The sequence below is a fragment of the Gadus macrocephalus genome, chromosome 6 (genome assembly GCF_031168955.1).
Source record: "Gadus macrocephalus chromosome 6, ASM3116895v1".
Classification (NCBI taxonomy): Eukaryota; Metazoa; Chordata; class Actinopteri; order Gadiformes; family Gadidae; genus Gadus; species Gadus macrocephalus.
The window spans coordinates 21,925,614-21,946,737 of NC_082387.1; the positions used below are offsets into that span (position 1 = coordinate 21,925,614).

General features: G+C 51.5%; 1 protein-coding gene across 14 annotated transcripts in view; it reads left to right on the plus strand.

Annotated features, from left to right (window-relative positions):
- ncor2 (nuclear receptor corepressor 2) overlaps positions 1–21,124 on the plus strand; it is a 103,746-nt gene that overhangs the window by 78,888 nt on the left and 3,734 nt on the right. For 3 of the 14 annotated variants that reach the window (XM_060055016.1, XM_060055015.1, XM_060055019.1), the window contains exons 23-46: positions 881–928; positions 1,535–1,687; positions 1,871–2,007; positions 2,350–2,500; positions 2,826–2,939; positions 3,156–3,259; positions 5,715–5,859; positions 6,517–6,660; positions 6,802–6,894; positions 8,035–8,252; positions 9,876–10,236; positions 10,600–10,926; positions 11,236–11,493; positions 11,661–11,807; positions 11,904–12,146; positions 12,314–12,500; positions 12,607–13,085; positions 15,029–15,168; positions 16,489–16,664; positions 16,794–16,928; positions 17,496–17,638; positions 18,205–18,258; positions 19,149–19,334; positions 20,420–20,596. In XM_060055016.1, coding sequence (XP_059910999.1) covers positions 881–928; positions 1,535–1,687; positions 1,871–2,007; positions 2,350–2,500; positions 2,826–2,939; positions 3,156–3,259; positions 5,715–5,859; positions 6,517–6,660; positions 6,802–6,894; positions 8,035–8,252; positions 9,876–10,236; positions 10,600–10,926; positions 11,236–11,493; positions 11,661–11,807; positions 11,904–12,146; positions 12,314–12,500; positions 12,607–13,085; positions 15,029–15,168; positions 16,489–16,664; positions 16,794–16,928; positions 17,496–17,638; positions 18,205–18,258; positions 19,149–19,334; positions 20,420–20,596 — 4,320 coding nt within the window. The remainder of the gene's footprint in view (positions 1–880; positions 929–1,534; positions 1,688–1,870; positions 2,008–2,349; positions 2,501–2,825; positions 2,940–3,155; positions 3,260–5,714; positions 5,860–6,516; positions 6,661–6,801; positions 6,895–8,034; positions 8,253–9,875; positions 10,237–10,599; positions 10,927–11,235; positions 11,494–11,660; positions 11,808–11,903; positions 12,147–12,313; positions 12,501–12,606; positions 13,086–15,028; positions 15,169–16,488; positions 16,665–16,793; positions 16,929–17,495; positions 17,639–18,204; positions 18,259–19,148; positions 19,335–20,419; positions 20,597–21,124) is intronic. The other 11 variants (XM_060055020.1, XM_060055023.1, XM_060055018.1 and 8 more) reach the window with 11 other exon arrangements.

Below are 21,124 nucleotides of genomic sequence, written 5' to 3' on the forward strand. Positions count from 1 at the left end.
GAGAGCCGGGACTCTGTGCTGCGTTTTCAGCAGAGGCTGATCTACTTTCACTTTGTTGTGCGTGGCCAGGCTGCCTCACCTTGAGCTGGTGTCCCTGGTGTGGAGGGGGGCTCAGTGTTTCTGGGACACTAGTGGAGCAGGGACTGATGAATGATCTGGTATTGCTATTGACCCCGGAGAGAGGCTGCAGCCCAAGTTAGATGCAACCTTTTTAGACGTAGTGTTCACCAGTTTTCCTTTTTTCTTTTTTTGCTTCTCTTTTTAATGCTTCAAACATTCCCGACGGTAGGAAAAAGTGAAATGGCTTTAAGGACAAGGATGGGATGGTGACATGTTTGAAACTTCACTGTTGAAGCTGCTAAAAGCGACAACGTTTTTTCTCCTTTTCACAAGTATCTCCTTTAAGTGCAGGCAGACACGCTTTCCCCAGCTGTCGTAGGCTCCCACAGTTTTCAAGTGTTTAAAAGATTATTTTTTGAGCTTGGGTTTGTATGTATGTAAGCTACTGCTCATACACAGGCGTTGGTTAAGTTAAAACATATGTGAAATATATTGAGGCAATTATGGATGGATTTAAGGATGGATTATGTGGACCAAATCAACAAGATTGAGAGAGAGCAGTGGAAGAACGCGTTTTGGTTTGTTTCAGCGCAGTGAGGCTGAAAACATCCACTCTTCCCGCCTTGTCTTTCTAACCTCGCCCGCCGGTGGCTGATGAACAGCGATGAACAGAAATCTAAAGCAGGACGAGTGCTAAAGCAGGAGCCCCGTTTGGCCGATCATACATGTGCAAATTCAAATGTCTAGCGTGTGGTTGAAGATGAGCCTTGGTTCTGGTGGGCGATGTGATTAGCTGCGGTGTGTCTGTGTGTCTCTGCAGAGCTGGAAGGCAACGAGAGGTGGTTACAGACTCTGCTTGATGGATTGCGTAGGTTCTCCCCCAAACCTCCCTCCTCCTCCCCCACCCCCCCCTGCTCCATACTCCACCCACATGCTTCTCCAAACCACCGCACAACAGATCCACCACACGTCCTCATCTGGAATTTGAATGACTTTTCTTTACTGTGGTTACCCTGCACTGATCGTTAGATGTTGGTTGGGGTGTGTGTGTGTGTGTGTGTGTGTGTGTGTGTGTGTGTGTGTGTGTGTGTGTGTGTGTGTGTGTGTGTGTGTGTGTGTGTGTGTGTGTGTGTGTGTGTGTGTGTTTCTGTGTGCACGTGAGAGAGAGAAACGGCCTTCTGAATATAACTGGTGACGTCACCCTTGGTTTTGTGCAGCGTGAATGCAATGCTGCTTGCTGGTGATTCTTGCTCACTGATGATGAGGAGGGTGGTGAGGAGGAGGTTCATGAGGCTGTAGCATTGAACATGAAACGGCTTCATGTGTGGCTGCCTTAACTCTGCTTCGGTTCTGACTGTGTGGTGTTTGTGCGTGTGTTTGTATGTGTGTGCGGTCGGTGGGGGACGTCTGGACGCGTGTGTGTGTGTGTGTGTGGGAATGCGTTTGCGTGGGGTTTGCTCGCCGCTCTTTTCAGACAAATCCCGGTCGTACTCCCCGCACGGCGAGGCCAAGAAGCTTGAGGAGCCCAGGGCGTCCTCCATGGGCCGCCCCGTCCTCTCCACGTACCCCATGTCCCCGCGGGACATGGCCAAGATCAGCCACGACCAGCACCTGCTCCACTACAACTGTGAGTCCCTGGCGTCATCCGTCTCTCCGTCCGTCCATCTTTAATTCGGGAGTAGTCGCGGCCGAATTAAAGATGGACGGACGGGGAGAGAGACTGCCTCACTGTATTCAAATGAAGGTATTTAAAGTATTCAAAGACGCATGCATCCCTGACCTGTGATTGGTCCTCTCTGCTGTCGCTCAGCGTTCCAGCAGGCTGGTCACCCGGCGCCCCCGGCCCTGCAGCAGGACAGCAGTCGCCTGGCAGCCGTCCGGCCCCTCCACATGCCCGAGCCACCTCCCCTCATCTCCTCCACCAAGCCAGGGGGCTCCATCACTCAGGTACACCCCCCTATGGAGGCGGTTAGCTCTTCTGTTAGGCCTGGAGGATGCATGATGGCCGTACACGCACGCTCGCTCGCTCGCTCACTCACTCACTCACTCACTCACTCACTCACTCACTCACTCACTCACTCACTCACTCACTCACTCACTCACTCACTCACTCACTCACTCACTCACATATACACTCACACATATAGGCGTGTTCTACTAATGTTAATGACGAAGCCATAGTGATGCTATAGCAAAGGTCCTGCTGCATCAGCGCATCAAACTCACTTTGTTGCCATACAGGGATCCTCTGTTGACCTCCTCTGTTGCTCCTCCCTCCCTCCCTCTCAGGGCACCCCTGTCCAGATGCATAGCCCAGCTCATGGGCTGGACCACGGGAAGATGGCCCCCACTCCAATGGGTTTGTCTTGGATGGATCAGAGGAAAGTGGGTGAGTCCAAGTGTCTGGAGTGGCTGAAGCACTCCCAGCCTTGGTTTGCTGGTGAGTTGCCCTCTACTTCTAGCACTGCCTTGCACTACATGTATCGCCCGACCCCCTACCAGAAACTCCCCCCGCAAGAAAATGTTAGCGCCGCTGCCCCCCCGCTCTGTCGCCGTCTCGTAATGTGGGTGATATTGGGTCGTAAGCTTACCTCTTCCTCTTCTCACTCCAAGCCTCAAACACGAATACCCAAACCACGCCGCCAGTTAAAACAGATAAGACATTTATTGTGCAGCTTCAGCCCCGCCCCCTCAGAGCCAATAACGTCTCTCTCGTCCTTAAACCTCTTGTGTCCCTCCCTCCTTCCGCCCCCCCGCCCCACCAGCCGGACCCTACCCCGTGGTCAAGCAGGAGCAGCTGTCCCCCCACTGCTCGTCCTCCCAGGCTGAGAACCTGTCCACCCAGGGCTCTCCCCACGACGCGGCTGCGGCCGGCCACGGTGAGTCCCCGGCAGACCCACTGCATGATGCAGGTTCACATCCACATGAGCTGTCGCCTTCGCAGCCCAGTTGAGTGTGTGGCGAGGCACGCAGTGGATCAATAAGCTGCATCCCTCCCATACATTTTCTCTGTTTGTGAAAATGGAGCGAAGATTGTGTGGGATTTGCGAGGTGCATTCTTGATCTGACACCCGCTCTGTTGTTGGCTGAAGCAGGCTCCATGCAGGCCGTGCAGGGTGGCAGCATCACTAAGGGCATCCCAGGGACCAGAGTGTACCAGGACTCCCCCATCTCGTACCGCGGAGGCTCCATCACCCAGGTACGACACACACACACACACGCGCGCACACACACACACACACACACACACACACACACACACACACACACACACACACACACACACACACACACAGGATAACCCTAAACCTCTGACACACACACATGATAACCCTAACCTTCTGACACACACACACAGGACAGGATAACCCTCTGACACACACACACACACACACACACACACACACACACACACAGGTTAACCCTAACCCTCTGACACGCACAGGATAACCTTAGCCCTCTATCAGACAGGATAACCCTTTTCCTCTGACACACACAGGATAACCCTATCCTTCTGCCGCACACACACACACGCACACACGCACGCACGCACGCACGCGCGCATGTAGGTACATCCATATCTATATATGTTAATTAGACCCAAACCACCCACGTTCTGTCAGTGCGGATGTTGCCAATGTGCAGGAGAGATTATGAATGTCCCCATTTAAGTATATATCTGTGTGCTACTTTCGAATGCGCCGTTCAGTGGAATATATTAAATTAGGTCACGGTTTCAACGTCACTGTTTCGTCCCTGTGTGGGAATCTTAGCGTTCCCTTTAAAAGTGTCACCGGCAGCCGGGTGATTTGTCTCTTCAGACGTGCCTAGTGGCCGCGGTGTTGTAGGGCTAGGAAAACAGAGGGAGGCCAGCCAAGCGCTCGGGCCTCCCCCCAATGCGGTGTGACATAACCGCTGCTCTTACATGCAGCGGTCGCCCTGGCAACAGGTACACAGTCTGTTCCCTCCTCCTCTATTTATCTGTTTACTCTGCATACAGGCTTAGCTGGGTCACTGATACGCCCGCTTTAAGACCGTGGCCAACTGGCGTGTCGCGGTGTGGGTGTGGGTGTGTGTGTGTGTGGGGGGGGGGGGGGAGAGAGAGAGAAGTGAGTTAAAGATGGGAGAGGACGTATGTAATCAGAGCTGCGGGCGAGGCAGACTCCTGGATGGATTTTATCAGCGGTCGATCAATGATAAGGTCTTGTGTTTCCTGGAGAGTAGCTAAGAACACCTTTGTCAGGGCTATAGGGAGCTCCCCTATCCTCGACCGCTTCAGAACACACAGCCATACGACCGTAACACTGGATCCCGACCCGGGGATAAGCCCAACCCGGATCGATGATCGAGGGCCCAATTGCTGGAACCCTGGCTCAATGTTGAGGATGTGTTATTGGCTTCGTATTGACAGACCGCTTTTCCACCTTTGAGTCGGTTCCACGACTTACTGATCCTTTATTTCGAATACCAATACAGACTATTTGACCCCGGGCTTGGAACAGCATAGCCCTACTTACCGGGTCTGAATCCGACCCGTCTTAAGCTCCGACACACACACACACAAATACACACACATGCACGCACATACACACACAGACACACACACACACACACGTGCGTCACCGCCAAGCTTCTCTTTGCTTGGCCCCTGACCTTCACTCCTCCGCCTCTGAGAGAGAGCGGTGAGCAGCAGGCAGGAAATGTGATATGCATCACAGAGTGTCCCCCATACTGCCCCCCCCTTGCCTCCATCCTGGAGCGGGGCCTACACTCCCTGGTGGAGCAAGTTGGCAGGCTTACGTACGCTAACTACCAAAAGCCACGGTGCTACTCATGCAGTAGGGACTGACATGGCCAGGTGGCTACGAATGTCATCTAGCCGTGTCAGTCCCTACTGCATGACATGAGTCCAGGGGCCCTTGTTAGTTTTTAAGTGGTTAGCCTTTTCTTCCCAACGTTTTAGCGGTTAGCGGTTAGCCTCTTCTTCCCAACGTTTAAGCGGTTAGCGGTTAGCCTCTTATTCCCAAAGTTTTAGCGGTTAGCGGCGCCGGTTAGCCTCTTCTTCCCAACGTTTAAGCGGTTAGTGGTTAGCCTCTTCTTCCCAACGTTTTAGCGGTTAGCGGCTAGCCTCTTCTTCCCAACGTTTAAGCGGTTAGTGGTTAGCCTCTTCTTCCCAACGTTTTAGCGGTTAGCGGTTAGCCTCTTCTTCCCAACGTTTAAGCGGTTAGTGGTTAGCCTCTTCTTCCCAACGTCACCCATGTCAGTCTCTACTGCATGACATGAGTCCAGGGGTCCTTGAGCACAGAGTTTTTGAGCACAGGGTGTGACAGAAGGGGTGGGTTGACGGTAGCAGAACACCTGGGGTTCACTAGGTTGACTAATGATGCCACATCTAGGTAGAGAGAGCGGCTGAGTTGCAACCGGAAGGTTGATAGTTCGATCCTCTTGACTCCGCCGACAGTCTGTGAATGGGTGTATGAATGGTTGTTGCTCGCTTTGGATGAAAGCATCTGCTAAAAGCCGTCGGTGTAATGTAAAAACGTATGACAGGCCGTCGCCAGCCCCATCCATCAGATTTATTTTCTAGAGAATCCCAACAAAGACGACCTGGACGAGCGCGTGGTCGTTTCTCACCCTCCGCCTCTCCCCCACAGGGCACCCCCGCTGACGTTCTGTACAAGGGGACCATCACCCGGCTCATCACGGAGGAGGGCCTCGTCCGGGGGGAGCGCGGAGAGGGCCTCTCCAAGGGCCACGTGGTCTACGAGGGCGTCAGCGGACACATTCTCACATACGACCGTGAGTGGCCCCCGGAGGATTCACGGCTGCAGGCTTATTGGAGCGGGCTGTGCTGACTCGGGATCTGTCTTCTGGGTGTTTATTAACGTTCTGATGGCAGCGCCGGTATAACTGCCCCGCTCTGACGTAGCTCTGAGTCGGCGCTAAACTGGTTTGCGTGGATACCACCGCTGTGCACGGAGCAATGGCTCACCCTTAGTTCTGTATTCTCCACGTCAAATCTTTACTTAAATATAATGCTCTAATTCTTCTCAACATGAATTATTACCATAGCTATATATATATTCCAGACCACCTCGTCATAACTTTGCAATTTTATAGTAATCTTATTTAATGTGCCAGTTTTCTCATATTTTAGTTCTTATATAGTGCATTAAATATCAATATTATTTGTACGGTTAAAAAAAAATTCAAGCAACAACAAAAGTATCACTAGTCTTCCTTATTTTATTCTTTTAACCCTATTTAAAAAAAAAAAAAAGGGTTCCTTTGCGTAAAAAAAAAAGCACTACACCCCACTATACCACCTGTCTAACCTGCCCCGGCTCATTGCTCTCCATTCATGTGTTCATTATTTTGAAAGCACACATGTATGAAAGGTGCTGTGTAAACCAAGTTATCGTCATTCTGCTCATGAGCTTTCATCTGGATCCCCAGGCTCCCAGAACCCCAAAGAAGACGGCCGTGGCCCCGGGCAGGCTGGGGACCTCCTGGCTATGAAGCGTTCCTACGACGTCATGGAAGGTGGGATATCCAGGGGCCTCCCCATGAGGGACTCGCTCTCTGCCGCTAACTGTGAGGGTATGAGACAACACTGAAGCTACTAGATTCAGTGCATTTCCCTTTTGTACCCACAGTCAACTATATCTCTTCCTGGTCTTTCCCAATGCCAGTATGGCTGAACTCCTTTCTCTGTTCCCTCTGCCCACCCCCGCATCCAAGGTCTGATTAGTCGAGCCATGCCTCACGAGAGGGACAGCCCGCACCACGCCTCCTTCAAAGATGCCCACCACATCCGGGGCTCCATTTCCCAAGGTAGGGCCCCCACTGTGCGCCCGGCCCCTATACCTCACCTCCAGCTGTAAATCCGCTGTCGGTTAAACAATGGCTTTGTTTTAGATTTGCACATATCTCAAATTATGACCATGCCCATAGTGTTTTCTTTGTAGGCTCGCATACTTTTTCTATCCGTCTTTTGAATTTGTAGACCTTCGCCCCATTGAATGGACAATTGTTGCTTTGAACCTGTTGTTCATCATGATGAACATTATGATGAAAGTGCTTTTATTCAAAGTGCTTAAGAAATGGTAGTTCAGAAGTGTGTCCTTTACAACACAAAGCTCCTTGAAAGTTACTTTTCAAAAAAAGTATTTTGTGCCTTTAGTATTAAGTAGGGCTTAGTCGATTAATCAATACGTTTAATATATGATACGATATGATCAATATTTGAACTGAACTGGAACTAATTGCAGTTAAGTTAAAATATCCGGTTCACGGATTATGATAAAAGGAATTGTTTTTCTTTGATGTACAAGCAATTACATTTAAGACTTATTACGTCACTCTAGACTCTGGTAAGTTTTGAGTGCATTTGCAATTATTTATGACATTTTATAGACTAAATTATTAATTGAATAGTTGTTGGATTAATCATCTGTGAAAATAATTGTAAATTGCAGCCCTAGTACTTATAGTGACCAACTCAGCCAATGGCTTCATGACTCATGGCATCATCTATTTTATTAAAAAAGCATATGGATGTCTACTGCATTGATCCAAGTATGCCAGACTTAAAAGAAAAATATACTTTTGTCATTTTACTGATAAAAACAACAACATGACCAGAAATGCTTTCCTCTCATATTTAAAGTACAGCCTACAGAAATATCCCCCTCAGCCAAATGCTTTGTCTGCTGGCATATGCACCCAGATGATATTCATGTCGGCACTAAATGTGATTAACAGGAGTCTGGTGCGCTCAGATTTTATCGCCGGGTATAAGCTTGCACCATTTGGAGGACACGGAGCCCCTCGCTAAGCTTAGACCTGCAGCTCCCCCTACCTCCCCTCCACCCTCTGTCGCTCCTGGTTGCTCTCCCTGGGGGGGCGGGGAGGGGCGGGGAGGAGAGGGGTAATGGCTGCTGTTGTATAACGTGATGCGCTCGTCCGCCACAGGCATACCGCGCCACCTGGAGTCCCAGGACCCCTACATGAGGCGGGAGGCCAAGCACGTGAAGAGGGAGCCCTCCCCGCCCCGCGGGCCCCCTTCCATGGCGGACCACCTGAAGGGCCGGGACCCCATGGTGCCCACGGTGAAGGAGGGGGGCCGCTCCATCCACCTCATCCCCCGGGAGGAGATGAGGCACCCCCCCAAGGAGGGCATCATCACCCAGGTGAGCCGGGGGCCGAGACTGACAGCCCCCGCTACTTATGATTGTAATAATGAAAATAATTTATAATGTCCGCACGCAAATGTTTCCTGCATCACCTGCTCCCACAACCAACAACCGTAAAGAGTAGAAAAGGCATTTTCCTTAGAAATTGTGCTTTGGATGCCGCCTTCGGACAGACTCGTCAGGTTTTAGAACTACCAACTCGTCAGGTTTTAGAACTACCAGCAAGCCGTGGCTCATTGTCTGCAGTACAGGGGATCACTGATCTGGGATACTGGTGTACTTATGTTATATGACTAACTAATTAGAGGAATGTCTATGTGTTAAGTTTCTCAACAACCGTCAACTCGATGAGCTTCAGAATCAGCAGGTGTATCGCTCAGAACCCAAGAAAGTGCAGTCTTGAGGCGAAAGTTTTTTGGATGAGTGGTTTTCGATAAAGCTGCAACACTCTGCGTGCTCCGAACTGGCACTGCACGGGCAGCTGTATTACTGAGGACCGGATGTATTGCGGAGGTGAGTGGGAAGTTGTTTGATGAGCAGTTCTCAAGAAAGCTGCAAGCAGCAATACGGGCATCGCACGACTAGTGTATTTCAAATTCTTAATCAAACTCTACTGCGGTCTCTTTATGGAGGAAGGTTTTGATAGGGTCATGATAAGATGTAAATACCGTGATAGAACGGAGCTCTTCATCTCCACAGAGACCACCCACTGTTGGAGTTTATAGATGTATTATTTTAATTACAGCATAGTCTATATTGTAGTATGTAGGCTAATTGTAGCCAATGTCAATTTGATGCAGATGCTGACATGAACAAACGCCCACATTGTCATATTGTGAAAAGTGGATTTGATGTTAGAGTCTTTTGGCAGGGGCGCTGTGCCTGGCCTGTGGCCATCTTTGGGAAATCCTGATAAGCCAATTGATTATTTTCAAGCACTTAAACAGAAGTCTACAAGAATGAGGCCTCATTGAACCGCATATATTAAAAACATTGCTATGTTCTTTCCTTATTCTCAAGGTGATCATTTACTGCCCTCCTAACTGTGGCAGCAATGCTTATGCGGCTAAACTAATGTGTTCAGTTTGTTGCGGTGTACCTGTGTCGGTTTGGGGGAACCTGAGTGGGTTTTGGCTAGCTGAGCGGGTTTGGGGGTACCTGAGTCAGCTCACTCATGTGAGAAGGTGAGAGGATTCCATGTATTGATGTCCAATTGAGTCTTCCCTGAGCGAACTCCTCCTGTATTGTATTGTGGGACATTTAAGCAAATAAATGTCGAATGTTTTGCATTCGCAATGCTTTCTTTTTTTACTTGCAAATACGAGGGAAATGCTGGCCCTGTAGATCCTTGTTTAAAAGCCCTTCCGCTGGAGTTGACATGGAAAACAAGAACTGTTTTCCGCTTTGTATCAAGCAACCAAAAAGTTGCAGCGTAACGTGTTTGAGTTGATATCCGGAACTTCCCATTGCACCGTTCTGCAATGGGAAGATCGTGCAGACCATTTGCCAGACATATCATTGACAAAATGATCTCCCCATCCACCACTCCATGTTATCTCCTATCCATGAATCATTCCTAGACCTCCTGGTGGACCCTAACCGTGAGCTGTGTTCCCTCAGGGCACCCCCATGAAGCAGGAGCCGTCCAGCCAGGGCAAGCGCCACGACGTCCGCTCCATCATCGCCAGCTCGCCGCGCTCCTACCACAGCGTGCCCCCCCACGGCGTGCCCGCCCACATGGACATGCGTGCCGAGCGGCCCCGCTACGAGGAGGGCCCCAAGGGCCGGCCCAGCGCCGTGGTCAGCACGGCCAGCTCCATGGCCCGCTCCTCGCCCCTCACGCTGGGGCCCGAGCAGGGCGGCAAGAGCCACCACAGCCCCGGGGGCTACGACGACAAGGGCTCGCTCAGGGCCCCGTACCCGGGCCCCTCCCACCGGGGGTCTCCTCTGTCCCGGGAGGCCAGCCAGCGGCAGCATGAAGGTGTGTGGACCGCAGCGGGACAAGGTTTTGGTTTCACTCTGTCAATGTTCTCCAAACGCTCCAGACGTCATGTGATCAAAGCACCACACGTTCCCACATGTCACATGACATGACATAATCAATCAAAAATGTGATTGCAATGAAATGTGCTGTAACATGCTCTTGGGGCACTTAGTTTTAGTTTAAATCATTTTATATTTAATTGAAATGTTTGTTTGCAAATTATTTGATTACATGTGTTTATTCCTCATTTGTTTATATGTTGTTTATAAGTTCTTATTCTATCGTTCCTTCTTGTTCAGTGAGTATCCACTGAATGTGTCTTTAACTCCTCTTCCTATTGGCACTTTCCCTTTTCCCCAGGCTCCAGTAAGAACCCGCCTCAGGAGCGCAAGGCCACGCCCACCCCCAGGGAGATGAACGCCACCAAGTCCCCACTGCCAAGCATGGCGGAGCAGCAGCAACAACAACAGCACCAACAGCAGCAGCAGCAACAACAACAACAACAGCAGCAGCAGCAACAACAACAGCAGCAACAGCAACAAGCACAGCAACAGCAGCAACAACAGGTGTCGCTGGCTAACTATGAGCGTCTGCTGCAGGGACTGGGCGCTGCGGACATGTACCGCGGTCAGATCCCGCTGGCCTTCGACACCGCCACGCTCCCCCGTGGCATCCCCATCGACCCGGGTACGTCCCCCGCTCTCCCCAGAGCCCCCTGGGTCATTTGCATGTGCTGTTCATCGTCCCAGGTTTAGATCCACTGAGTTAAATTCCAGTGTCGAAAAAACTGCTTCCATGAGAAAGTGGTCTTCTGTACTTAGTCTATCTGATCTCAAATAAAAATGCGATATAATGTTTAATAATGTGACATGATGTTATGTATATTGACCTCAGAATATACCATGACCCACATCCTAGCACCATCATCCTGGCATCATATTAATCCTTGTCCTGTTAAACGGTTAACCCTGTCCACCGTGTCCCCCAACCCCACAGCGGCCTACTACCTGCCCCGCCACCTGGCCCCCAACCCAGCCTACCCGCACTCCCACTCCTACCCCTACCTGATCCGGAGCTACCCGGACACCACGGCCCTGGAGAACCGCCAGACGCTGCTCAACGACTACATCACCTCCCAGCAGATGCACCAGTGGCCCGCTGCCGCCGCCATGGCGGCCCAGCGCACGGACCTGCTGAGGGGCCTCTCGCCCCGGGACCAGGCCCTGCCGCTGCAGTACTCCACCGCCCCGCGCGGTGAGAGACACACACACACACACACACACACACACACACACACACACACACACACACACACACACACACACACACACACACACACACACACACACTCGGTTAACCCTGCACACTGTGCTGTCTCGTTCAGGCTTCCAATCTTGACCCTGACCTGCCCCCCTATCCAGGTATCATCGATCTGTCTCAGGTGCCACACTTACCCGTCCTGGTCCCCCCCTCCGCAGGGGCCCCCCCGGGCTCCACCATGGACCGCATCGCTTACATTCCAGGCGGCGCTGCTGGCTTCCCGGGCAGGCAGTACACCACCTCCCCCGGTATGCCGTACACTCCCGCCCACTCCCCGGCACCACGCCTGCCTCTCTTCTAAAGCTGAGGGATCCGTGTTTTAACGTTGGTTTGTCTCGGCACAGTGGGTTCCTCGCACATGAACAAGATGCAGGGCACGCCGCCGGCGCCGGAGCGCGAGCGTGACCGCGAGCGGGACCGGGAGCGGGACCGCGAGCGGGAGAGGGAACGAGACCGCGAGAGGGAGCGCGAAAGGGAGCGCGAGCGGGATCGAGATCGCGAGAGGGATCGAGACAGAGACCGGGACAGGGACCGGGAGAAAGGGGGTTCCCATGGCAACGTGGAGCACGCGCCCATCTGGAGACCAGGTGCGTGGCGCTTCCCCCACCTCTAAGCTCTCCTTAATCTCCCCGAACCCCCGTCCTCTCTGTCCAACCCTCCCCTAGATATCCTTGGCCTCCCCGAGTCCATGCTCTAGATGTGTTCCTGTCCTCAGTGCTCATCCCCATCCTAACGAGCAGGTCCCCCTTTGCAGGTACAGAGCACAGCTCCGGGGGCAGCAGCTCTGGCAGTGTGAGGGCCGCCCCACACCCCTACGGCCACCAGCACTCCCCCGTGTCCCCCCGCACCCAGGACAGTGTGCAGCAGAGGCCCAGCGTCCTGCACAACACCGGGGGCAAGGCCATGGCCCTCGGCGACCACGGGGGCTCCTCCGTGCTACGGTACGACTCGGGCCCCCGGTTAACTGAACTCTTGACTGCGTGTTGAAGTGTGTGACGGTGAGGACCGGTGCGCAGAGAGTCTCATTGTGTCTCGTGGGGTCCACAGGTCCATGCCTTCGGGGTCGTCCCGCTACCCAGGCTACCCGAGCCACCTCCAGCGGACGGGCCAGCCCCCCGAGGCCTACCCCCCCGGGGGGGACCCCGCCAAGGAGCTCGGCCGCGACGGCTGCAAGAGTAGGGGGGGCCTCCCCAAGCACATGCAGGAGCAGATGGGGCCCTCGGGCAAAGCGGACCCCAAGCTCTCCGGCTCTAGCCCCGGAGTGGTGTACCCCGGGTCCTACCCGCCCGGCTCCGGCCGCCCCCCCCAGCACCTGATCCCCCCTCAGTCGGACCCCCCCGGGGCCCGTGGGGAAAGCGGTACATCTAGTAGGGAAAAGACTCAAAACAAAGCGGTGTCCATTCAGGAACAAGAGCTCCGAGCACTCGGTAAGACCACCATGACCGCGGCCAACTTCATAAACGCAATTATCATGCGGCAAATATCTTGTGAAACGGGGATGCCAGGGACCAGCAGCGCCTCCGAGGGTAAGACGCTCTGGATCCCAGGGTCTGCTCACCTCCCAGACCCCCCTCCCCGTCCGTCTGTGGCCTCTTGCACGCTGTGGTGGTTGGCATTATCAAATCAGCCCAATTCATTTACCTTTTGAATCTATTTTGGTTGGTGTTTTGTTAATTTTTTTCAATGCTATTACTGTTATGCTTTGGTCCTTAGTTTTACTTGAGGTAGATAATCATTCAAGAGATTCCTAGTGAAAATACATAAAAGAACATAACAAGCTAGTTTTCATAAGACGCTGGTGTAACAAAACCCTACCACGTTGAACGGGCTGAGCAGTTATTATTTATCACCTCAGGGAGGGAAAGATTTGGAATTGAGCTGTATGCAGGAGGCCCTTCGCTGCCTTTCTTCCTCCTCCAGCATTGAGGATGGGAATTAACACGTGGCCCCCATTCACCCACCTGCTCCCCCCCGCCCAGAGACCTGGAGTGCGTCCGCATGTCACCATATATGGGCGCCCTCACTTCCGCCCGGGCCAACAACACAGCACACAGCACACAGCACGCGCACATACACACACACACACACACACACACACACACACACACACACACACACACACACACACACACACACACAGAGAGAGCAACCCCCGATGACTCAGAGGAGCGCTTTAGAGCGTCGGCCGTCGCCTGTGTCAGACATCACGTCGAGTGGGCGCTCATGCGCCACATAGCAAGCGGGCGAGCGTCATCAACGGCCCCGCCGCCCACCCGTCCACAGCGGAAGGGACCGCCCCCCCCCCCCCCCCCCCCCCAACCACAGCAGCTAACCCTACAGATCACACAAACGGGTTGAAGGAAAAACTAGGCCATGGAACCAGGGGGGTTTGCTGCAGCTTCGCTACCTGTTTTTGCATGCTCATGTTTGATCGTGCCTCACTGTAATTCATGCTTAATCAATTTGTTGTGTTCTCCACATGCAAAAAAAAAACGCTCACACGCACAAATGCCACACAATCCAAAATATAATTGAAGATGTGTCTCTTGATTGGTGTAATGTCTGTTTTGATGGTGATTGTATGGCGTTAACTATTGGGGTACATGCGGCAGGTAGGGCCGGGGGGCTAGTGGTGTGAGACCTCAAGTCCAGCAGGCCTTTGTCTTCTTTAATTAAGAGACAGTGAGAGGGACACGGGAGACCAGAGCTCAGTAGCTAGCGGCCGCCATGTTTTCAGTGGCCACTCGGCACTGGGGGGCAGTGGGGGACACTGGAGGAAGACAGATATGCAGTCATTGGGAAAGGCTTGTGTTGAAATGGAACCAGAATCTACTTTATTACCCTAGTCTTTATTTCCGACCGGAGATCCAGGTAGATAAAAGAGGATATTAAAGGTCCCATATAGGCAAAGACACCTAGCTCCATTTCATGCATCAATGCCACACTCTGTCTTCTTTCGGGGTCTTTGGCGTAGACCCTGGTTCTGTTGTTGCAGTGACAGTTTAGGGATGTTGCTCCTAGCCGGGCGAGACGTGGTAGTGATAGACGGTTCAGTCCGGACAGGGCCCACTCCGGCAGGACTGCGTGTCGTGTTTCGGCCGTTCCCTGTTCCGTGTACCGACGGTGAAATCGAGGCCCAGCGTAGCGCTGCCGTAGATAATTCGTCCCAGGCCTGAGCTGGCTCCTCATGCTCGTCAAACGGAGCGTTTTGGGGAGGACAACCTCACCGGCCGGCCAGCTTTTAGGCGCAGCTCTCTCATGAAAGTGCCTCTGAATAATTCACGTCCTCGTCTGCAGGTCTCGCGGTTCTTGTGCTCTTTATTTTATTTTTATTTTCCTTTTCCCCAGGCTCATTGAAACTAACTGTGCTTCTTTTGTGCTGGGTTTGATGTCATTTTCTCTTTGTGTGCGTGTGTGTGTGTGCGTGTGTGTGTGTGGTGCTGGTGGTGGCGCTGGTTTGACCACCCAGCTCAACAGAAGATGGGTTCTATGGAGCAGCATGGCATGTACCAGCCCCAGGCGGAGGACCGGATGTCCCCCGGCCAGCAGCCCCCCTCCCCCCTTGTGAAGGGCAGCCAGAGGGTGGTCACCCTGGCCCAGCACATCAGCGTAAGACCCCCCCTCCCCCTTCTTTTACATTAACATTGAGGGCATTTAGCGAACAGAAGAAAGTGAAACAACATATCGCTGTCGGTACAGTAAGGATGTTCATAGAACCAAGTGCCAAGCACAATCACTAGGTTAACCCATTCCCTGTAAACAACAAAGATAGCTAGCATAAGATGCTACGTACTATTTTTAAGTGCAAGCACGTTCAACATACAATAAGTGTGTAAGGGTTGTTGGGGCTAAGGGAGGCTATGGAGAGTCTAGTTGAACTCTGAACAAGTGAGTCTTGAGTCGGTCTGGAGGACGGTACGCTATGTCCTGTGTGCCCTGCGGTGTCTTTGGTGCCAGACATCTGGTTGTTGCCGTTCACAAGGGAACAGTCGGTGTTCCAGTAGTCCTGCTGTGTTATAGCAGAACTTCCAGTGGTTATGTTACGAAGATATTCTACCAGAGAAAACTAATTTGTGAGAGTGGATGAAGCTAGCAGAAGTTCATTTTAAAAGGGGTATTTCTATAGTGGCCGGTCTAGACGGTGTTGATTTAACACCTCTACAGCCTCTTTTTTTCGCTGCTGGCCGAGTTTGTGTTATCCAATCAGACAGTCACCGATCCCTGCCTCTAGCGACATGATTGGTCGAAACAAATGTCAAGTGAAAAGCCGCGTTCACCCAGGTTTGACCCGGTCGGCCATCAGACTTCAGCCCATCAGTCTGGCCTCCAGCCTGTTGAAAGCCCCTCCCAGAAGAGAAACGAATCAGCCCTATTGGGAGGGGGTTTCTGTTCACGATGAAGCGAGGAGCGTCACAGTCTGCAGCATTTCATAAAAATAGCAGCGCAGAGGAAAGTGGAGCAATCGGAAAGCCATCAAAACGGTTTCATCGAAATAGATGAAGAGATGAATGAGGACATTAAAAGACAAACTTACATTTTCACCAAAGGCTTTCCTCGGAGGATGAAGAGCGAGAGCAAAGAGAGCAAGAGCATCACTAAGATATTTTATGGTCTCACAAGGTTGGGATATAGTAGCTTCACTCAATGTGGTGGGGGGGAATGATGACAAACAGCCTTCACCAAGTTACCCACAGTGATTTCCTAGATGAGTGCTTTGTCTCACTTGCAGCCAATAAAAATCTATTAAAAGTATTGTAGAACATAATGGTCTGAAATAGATCAAACAAAACGACCAAACAGTAGTACTTTTAAACGATCCGCTACCATGATGTATAAAACACACGCCCTCCTCTAGCCTCTATAAGGCTGAACTGAACATCCAAAACAACCGTGTGTGTGTGTCTGTGTCTGTGTGTGTGTGTGTGATAGGAGGTCATCACTAAAGACTACACCCGGCAGAGCCAGCAGCAGAGCTACCACAGTTCCCCGGTGCTCGACCTCACCCGTCCTCCCAGCGCCCCCCAGCCCATGTCGGCCTCCCAGGACCCCGGGACGGGCCCCCGCTACGCCGCAGACGGCCCCAATGTGGACCGCAACCGCGACCGGTAGGACACCTGCAGAACAGAAGCGAAGAACCATAGTCATTTCAGGCCATCGAGAGAGCAAAGGAAAAGGTGCCGTTACTGCATCCTATAAGTGTGTGTGTGTGTGTGCGTGTGCGTGTGTGTTCCCAGGTCGCCCCCTCAGCCCAAGACGTCCCCTGTCAGCATGTCCAACATTGGCATCGAGCCGGTGTCCCCCGCGGGCGCCAGCTCTGACCCCGAGACATTGGGAGGCGCCTCGTACCCCAGCGACCAGGGGGAGCCAGGGTATGGATGGACTATGGAGATATTCCTGATGGTTGTTTTCCGATCCGAACAGCCTCCGTTTAGTTTTGGGGGACGCCCACGCCCACCATTCTAGGGGGATCCTCTGTGGGTCAATCGTCTTGTAATCCTGTGTTATTTCATGTCGGTTGACCGTGGACGTCATTGTTTTGTGTCAGAGAACTGGGCTTCTTCCTGTATTCTCCTACTGGGTATCAAGGCTTTGCCCGGTCTAATCTGTTCTCGACCGCTTGGCGTTGCGTCCTGGAAGATTCCATTGATTCGATCGTCTAGTGCTGGTCCTGTAATGCAGGATAACGTCCTATCTATCTGTCCTATCTATCCATACCGCCCTTTAGCAAAGCAGCCATCTCCCCAGCTTTTGAACTGTACAGCCAACCAACCTATCACCCGAGTTCTCGGGTGGTGCTTCATATTAAGGAATTATTTATTTTCAACCGCCAAACGTCCAAGTAGTGAAATCTTTTTCAGATATCGCTACACTGCAATGCTGTGTGTTTACATGTTTGCCGTTCCCGTCCTGAAACGGTTCCTCTTCTCCCTCCCCAGCATGGTGTCTCGCTCGCCCCCCAACCCCACCCAGCACCCCGCCTTCTTCAGCAAGCTCACGGAGAGCACCTCTGCCATCGTCAAGTCCAAGAAGCAGGAGATGATCAAGAAGATGACCGTCGTGGGCACTGACGGAGACTTCAGTGAGTATTTATCCAGACAGTCTGACTGATGCAGCTGAGATGAAACCTCGACAGGCCGAGGCAGCAGCATCACACAACAACCCCAAGTAACCCCACAGTACACACTCAGCTTCACAGTGTTTTACACCTCGAATCCGAGGCAAGAATATGACATTGTCCCCTATCACTGTCAGTCACAGCCTTGCTCATCGACTGATGTTCTGTCCTTGTGGCGAGCTTCTGAGAGGGTCTGAGTCTCGACTTGTTTTGTAGCTCATTCCACGATGAGGCCCTGAAAACTGGGCGGCTTTCTTCGCCAATTCTGTCCTCACTTCAGGGACAGTCGATAGGATCATCAGACCGTCGTGTCATTAGATAGAAGAGACGATTTAATGACCCGAGTCGCATTAGTCTGCTGTTTAAGAAGAGCTCCCATAATTAGGACGCTGTGCCAGAATTCTCGGGTCTAAACTCGTGTGGCGGTGACGGTGTCTGCTGTCCCCGTAGAGACGGCCTCTCTGGCTCACACTGTTCAAGAAAACCATCCTCTCTTTGATCATCAGGGAATTGTGCTTGTCCCCTTTCAGACGCTGGTCAGCCCGGGACAGAGATCTTCAACATGCCAGCATCCACGACCGCTGGTAAGTCTTAACCCCCCTTGTACTTATTAATATTATTATTATTAGTAGTATTATTACATAATCCGTAGATAAACTATTGTATTCGGGAAAAAAAAAACTCTGCCATAAAATGACGTAGGCTCTGCAGTCTCATCAGGCTTGGAAGATGAGATTCCATAGCGTAACCAAGTTTCAGGTCTACCCCTAGGAAAACAAAGGGATGGATTTGGTTGAAGTCCTCCTATGTAAACCAATGCCTCTTAAAGGGGCACACACATAATGGCTTTTAAGTCCATTTTGACTGTGGAATTTCAACAGTTTCCCCAAGAAAAGTGGTTGTGGATGATTTTGATATGGTCCAGGTGAACCTGTTTTTACGGCATACCAATGCAAGTATTTACAAAGCTCACTCATTTGTTTGCCTGCCCCGGCGGGTAGATATTTGCATGTGTCTCAGCGGCAGAGAATCCACTAAATCAAATGTCTACCATGATGTATGCATCAGGCCTGATCACAATGCTATATTTATAATTATTAATATCGACGCTGTAGGTCACGAGGGGTATCTTATTCACCACCCATCCAATCAGCACACACTTGATCCTCTTAACCTCTCCCTGTATCCAATCAAATCCCTCCCGCCTCTTCACACTGTTTCGTTGTGTACTTTATTCGTAGGTAAATGAATAATAATGAAGATGTTGATGGTAACAATAAGTATAATGGTAAACAAAAGCAGGATAAAAACATATACATTGAGTCAAACATTGTCATTTACACAAATAAGTTATATTGTAGTTATTCCTGTTACTTTATTTTATTAGCCAATCAATGGCAAGATCCAAAAGAAAAAGACATTCCTTCTCACAAAACCGACCAATCACGTGCCTGACACTCCCGGCTCCTCCCAGCAGGGCCGGTGAGCGTCCGTAGCCACGCCCCCCAGGAGACCTCCGGGAACTCCATCGGCCTGGAGGCCATCATCAGGAAGGCGCTGATGGGGAACTATGACGACCAGGCGGAGGAGCGGCCCCCCTCCAACCCCCTGGCCCCCGGGGGGCCCCCCTCCATGGCGGAGGACGCCTACGCGCAGCAAGGTAGCCCTCCTCGCTCCAGGTCACCTCCCAAGATCCCCTTGTTGTGTGCGTCCCTTCAGTTGTCTTCTCCAGATATGACCGTGGGACCATGTGTTTTTGCAGCCATGGCTGACGCTAGCCTGGCTAACACCAGGCCTCATCTCAATCTACATTGAGAAGAGGTCTGGGAAGAGGCGTGGTTTACGATTGCCCGGAGCCGATAATTGGGCGCTACGAATGTCTATCATATGAGTCTGTACGTAGCTCATGGCCAATCGTATGAATTATACCAGATGACGTATGTAGAGCGACAGAAATTCGATGAGGAAGAAGACGATGGGTGTGACGCATAGACGTCGTCATCGTTTTGCCGCCCCTCCCCATTCTGTGATTGGTTCCCTATCTCAGGCGAAAATCGGATCCATGGAATCCAGGCTGCCTAGCAGCGCGAAATGAAATCACTCGCAAGGCAGCATGGGTATAGCCAGGGTGGCTCACCTTCACTTTTAGTTTGGTTCATATCACACCTTGTACACCCGTTGTTTCTCTGAATGTTTTTGGTGGTGTGTGTGCCAAACTTCATCCCCAAAAGCATGCCCCGTTTAAGGTCCCATATTATACCACCAGGCGAGATAGCATTTCAAGCCCTTTTGAAAATCTGCCTCTACTAACCATTGCTCACCTGTCATACATCTAGATGGACACGCCCACTCGGGATGTCACTCGAGGCAGATTTTCAAAACGGCTTCTAATGGCTCATCACAATAATATGGGACCTTTAAAGCGGTAGCAAATTTATTATATTTCTATTTTCTCTGGGATACTTTCTTACTGTGAGTGTAACTTACTCAAGGTGGAGTGTAGCTTACTCCAGGTGGTTTCTCCAAGTGTCGTACCCTAGCTTTAGATATCAATTTCTGCTGTCCTGGAGTACGTTATTCTCCATCAGCCTGTCCGTTCCCTTCCTATTTCTTCTTTAATCGTTTTTTTCAATCGTTTTTTCATTATGATTTCGTCTAATCATAATGGCTGCATCACAAAAAAAGTGAAATTGTTTCCATGGAATCCACACTGATTGACACTTGTGGTGGCTGCTCTTCCCCCAGGTGGGGGTAAGCCGTCCAAGAGCAGCGGGCGGTCCAACGGGAGGAAGGCCAAGTCCCCCGGGCCGGGCCAGCAGCCCCCCCCCACAGAGAGACCCTCCTCCGTGTCTTCCGTCCACTCGGAGGGGGACTGCAGCCGACTCACCACCCGCGTGTGGGACGACCGCCCCTCCTCCACAGGTACGCACGCACGCAGACACGCACGCACATGCACCGGCGCTCACACACACACACACACACACACCCCCCTCACCACCCCCGTCAGGGATGACTCACACACACTGATTAATTGTAGAGCGGTCGTTAGGGGGTCATTTTGACCGCTAGTCAATAAAAAAATATATCTGACAAACTGGAACCAAGTTTCATCATTGCCCCTTTAGTCCTTTTCCTTAATACTTGTACACGCGTGTGTGCTTCAAATTCTGAAATGATATCAGCAAACAAGGTTACAAGCAACTACGCAACTACATATGCTGTAGACATGACCATCGCTGTTGCTTCAAAGGCCGCAGTTTACCATTTACCCAGCAGGTGTCGCAGAAGTGCAAAATAACTACAAGACTAATAATGTAATTTAAGGCAGACTAAGCTATTACTCATTTGAAAAAACTACCCCGGGTCAGGTGAACATTTTGTAGAAGGAGATCTTTCCACCACACGTAAAAAACAAATAAATCCCAGACATGGGGATGGATTGGTCACCAT